This window comes from Magnolia sinica, chromosome 13 (genome assembly GCF_029962835.1).
Source record: "Magnolia sinica isolate HGM2019 chromosome 13, MsV1, whole genome shotgun sequence".
Lineage (NCBI taxonomy): Eukaryota > Viridiplantae > Streptophyta > Magnoliopsida > Magnoliales > Magnoliaceae > Magnolia > Magnolia sinica.
The window spans coordinates 4361607-4366390 of NC_080585.1; the positions used below are offsets into that span (position 1 = coordinate 4361607).

General features: G+C 41.4%; 1 protein-coding gene across 1 annotated transcript; it reads left to right on the forward strand.

The window, feature by feature from the left end:
- Positions 1-3565: 3565 nt before the first annotated feature.
- Positions 3566-4213, forward strand: LOC131223974 (uncharacterized). The gene has a single exon (XM_058219569.1). It carries the CDS (start codon positions 3566-3568, stop codon positions 4211-4213), a length of 648 nt encoding a protein of 215 aa, XP_058075552.1.
- Positions 4214-4784: the final 571 nt, after the last annotated feature.

Below are 4784 nucleotides of genomic sequence, written 5' to 3' on the forward strand. Positions count from 1 at the left end.
AATACAAACTGAATAAATTGTAATTAAAAATGTATTGTTCTAGGGACAGCCATACACCATAAAAATGACAGGGCAACCTTGCTGGAACAACTTTCAAATGAAATTGAAAATCAAGCTGATAAAGGAATAGCAGAAAATAAATTCTAAACTATTACAACATTCTCACAAAGCTTGAATTAAATAATTACAACATTCACCACCATACATACATCCCACAAAAATTAATTAAAGATTAGAAGAATCAATCAACCACAACACAAGGGTTTATAGTGGTTCGCCTGTGTGTTCACCAACTGTTATACAACAGCCACACAAAATGCTACTCCACTCCTAATATCCTCACACAGGGGATATTAGCGTTCACTAAAAATAGGTTTTCCCAGGTTCACCCAAAACCTTTACAATTGTGTCTTTGTCTGTGGGCTTACACAATTAAAAAAACCCCACTTCTGAGTTTTCCTGGCTCTCCTCAGAAAACCAATACAACAAGATTTTTCTGGCAAATCTTGAAAGAAACCAAAATAGAAAGAAATTTACAATTAAATGTAAAATACCTGAATATCTCCTTCGTTGTAACAGCCCGGTAGAACCAAATTAGAGTAGATGATTGAATGTCCAAGTTCAATGTCCAGTACTCAATTACAATGGTTCTAATTCTAATAGATTTTAAATTAAACCTAATAGGGCTTGCCTTAATTGATTTTGATTCCAAAGAAAGGGAATAACAATTCCTCTTATCAAATCAGATTGGAATAGCAGAAACAAAATCAATTAAATAAAGCTAAGGAAAGAGAATATTAAAAAAGAACACTTAGCTTAGATGGAGCACAGAATTATCTCTCAGAAGTTCGACGAAGATTGGCTTGAATGAATTAATTAAATTGATGATTTCTTCTGAGATTCGTGCACTATTTATAGGTGAGAAGATCGGGTCTTCGACTGGTCTAGAGTGCTCTTCGACTAGTCGAAGCAACAACAGATATTTGAAAAATCCGGCGGGATATGCTCTGACCGTTCTACGACTGGTCGTAGCTCTCCTTCGACTGGTCGTAGGTCCTAAAAAGCTTCGCTGGAATTCGAGTAGAAGATGTTCGACTGGTCGTAGATGCAGTCGACACTGTTCCTACGACTGGTCGAACAGATTCCTGGACTAGTCAAAGCCTAACAGATTTCATCCGGAATTTGTAACAAACTCATGACAGATCGAGAAATTTCTTAGACTGGTCGAAGTAAGTCTAGGACTAGTCAAAGAAGGCCTAGGACTAGTCGAAGAACAGACCAATCACATGTAAAATAAACATTCGGTTTATGTATCCGAAATGACCTACTTCTAAGGTCAACCTATGGTCAGTCAAACCTCAATCATGAAGTATGGACATTGAAACATTAGGAACAAGTGACCTTGAAGTATGAGCCTTGAAGTCTTGATGTAGATCAATCTTGAAATCTTCATGTAGCTCAATCTTGAAAGGGTCTTGAGTTCTTTACCAACTGCCTTGTACTCTTCTTGCAGCTTGAGTCTTGTCTTGTGAGCTTTGCTTGTTTATGAATGTTGATCCTTGAGTGAGCTTCACTTATGCAAGTTATATATAACATAACAGTGATTTTGGCACCACAAATTTGACAACAGACAGGGATATAAACTATAGCACTTACATAATCCTTGGCCGAGATGGAAAAATGCTTCGCCAATTTCTTTTGGGGATGGTTCGACACTAAGAAGAAATTGCATTGGACCAAATTGAAGCTTATTGTAGCTCCCTCGAAGGAAGGCGGGATGGGCATCAGGAGGCTTAGCGACATGATGGCTGCGTTGAGACTCAAGATGGCCTGGAACATTGTCTTCGGTCCCAGAACCAGCCTTTGGTCATCTTTCATGCATGCCAAGTATGGGGACCTGTTGTCCAGTAACTTCCAGCAGGATATCGGCAAGCGTCTTGCTGTGGCGTGTCTAATTTTTAAGAAGATCCACTCCTTTCTCCCGCTCCTTAAAGCCAAGGTGTGTTGGCTGGTGGGAGAGGAGATTGCAGGCTCTGGGATGATGACTAGACTGGCCTTGGCCCGCTTCGCAATTCTGCTTCTTCAGTTGTCCCGATGGCCCTCTCTGATCAAAGGGTGAGAGATGTCATCGGTCCTTAGGGCCCCTTACCTCCTTCATTCATCAGTTTCCTCCCTCAGGAGGTTATCCACCACATTTTCCAAGGAGGCTTTTCCACCTCAGACTCTGATGACCAGTGCATTTGGCCCTTCACCTCCTTAGGCGAATTCTCTGTCAAATTCACTTAGGAGGTGATCAAGAATAGAACAGAAATCAGGCGTTGGTCCAGGTGGGTCTGGCATCAACAGGTTCCTCCAAAAATTTTAGTTTTTAGTTGGTGCCTTTTGGCAAGAACGATCCCGGTCGACTATCGTGTGCAACAGAAGGGGGTTAACCTTACCTCTGCTTGCGTTTGCTGCGCTTTCGCTAGTAAACACCCCTCCCTGGAGTCGTTGGATCACGTTTTTTCTTATAGCCAGCTTGTTGTCTCCATCTTGAGCTACTTCCAGGGCCTGATGGATTTTTCGGGCATGTCAGATTAGCCCATTCTTGCCAGGTTGAGCCAGTGGTGGGGTGGCCTTACCGACGATTTTTCGGGCGCTTCTGATCAACGTGGGAAGATTATTGATAAAACCCTTCCGGTTATGCCCAAAAAGCCTTAAGAATCAAAAGAGGACAATAATGATGGATCTAGTAATGCCCCACAAAAATTAGAACTGGAACTTCTAGAGAAGCCAGTTGCTCCATTTCTCCAACGATTGGTTGCACCAAAACCTCTCTCTAACTCTCAGGATATTTTAGAAGTGTTAAAAGAAGTAAAAGTTAACATTCCTCTACTTGATGCCGTGAAAAAAAATACATTCATATGCCAAATTTCTGAAAGACCTATGCATGACTAAAAGACGGCAGAGTATTCAAAAGAAGATCTTCTTGACTGAAAAAGTGAGTGTCATCCTAAAGCAAGACATGCCACGATCCTGGTAGCCCAACCATATCATATATGATCGGTAACTACCGCATTGGGCACGCACTTCTTGACTTAGGAGTGAGTGTCAATCTGATTCCCTACTCGGTATACAAACAGCTAGGGTTGGGTGAATTGAAAACCACCTTAACCATAATACAACTCGTTGATTGTTCTGTTCATATACCAAGAGGGATAATTGAGGATGTGTTAGTTCAGGTTGACAGATTCTACTACCTGTAGATTTCATCATCCTGGATACTGAACCCAATAATAATGGAAGCACTCAGACGCTTGGAAACGGACTTGCTCTACGCGGACGATACATTGATATTCGCCAACACTACATCCTCTTCTCTCTCAGCAATCAACTTATTCCTGTCCGAATATCAGTCCGTTTCCACCCAAATAATAAGTCCCCTAAGAGCATATTTTCTGCTCGTCCAAACTGCCGAACGGGCGGGTCCAGTCCATTGAACTTCAGCTGCATATGAAGAAAGCGGGCGGTTCTATCTCTCAAATAAAAAACCCTTTTAAAAAGTCTGACTACCCCTGAAATAGCGATGATTCTCTCCCATCTCCCAGCATTACGGCGTTCGTTCTCGTCCTTATCGATCCGCCCGATCTTAATCAAGCAGATCAATCCGCCGATGAACAGCGGCATAGTTAAAGTTCCTAAGGGTAGGGTATTCATGCTAGAGAGAATGGAAAAATACCATAAAATTCTGCCTCCTGGCTTTCATTTTCTCATTCCAATCATCGACAATATATCATTTGTTCATTGTGTTGGTGAATATTTAATGTCATTTCCTAATCAAACTGCAATTATAAAGGATTACGTAAGAGTTTCATTTGACGCGGTCTGTAGTGTCAAGATGATAGATCCCTACTTGGCTTCTTATGCCAATGTCACCAATAGATCGGTCGATGTGTTGGCCGACATGTTATATACTTTGGTTTGTCAGAATGTACTCGAGTGTACCTTCGATGAGGCGGTAATGAAGAGGACCGCACTCAACAAAAATGCAATCACTAAAGTCAATGAAACCGCTGGTTTCTGGGTCTACCAATTTGTTAGATATGAGATTACGCGATTTATATCTCCAGAATTTGAGGCGGACAGAGAAATGAGTGAACAAGCTAAAAGAAGAGGAGCCATAAAAGATTTTGATCATAACGCAGAAATAAAGCGTGTAGTTGCAAAGGCGTAAGCTGCGACAAAGATCATTCATTTGATATCTGACGCCATAAAAGAATGCGAATCTGTTCGGGCTGAAACGTTAAAGATCGCTGACTCGTACTTGGAACGAGATGAGAGGAAGACATAGAACAAGGCTATTTGTCGTAGAATGTTTCACTTGATCTCCTTCCTGCCTTTAGCAGTTGTTGCCATATTTGAGCAAAACTTGTGAAGAGATATTTTTGGTACCCATTTGGGGACATTATTTTGAAAAAAGAATAAGAAGAAGAAAAATCCAGATACCACCTTAAAAAATGAAGAAAGCGGGCCCGGGTGTTGCTTATTTAGGGGTGTCCATTATCAGTGGTCGGGTTACTAAGGCTACCTTCAAACCGTTGATTAATAAGTTGGCGTCGTGTGTTAATGGGTGGAATGATAGGATCATTTCCCAGGCAGGCCGGGTTACTTTGATTAAACAAGTGTTGGGTAGTATCTCAATGCATACGATGACAGCAACGATTATCCCTGCTCAATCCTTAGCCGAGATGGAAAAATGCTTCGCCAATTTCTTTTGGGGATGGTTCGACAGTAAGAAGAAATTG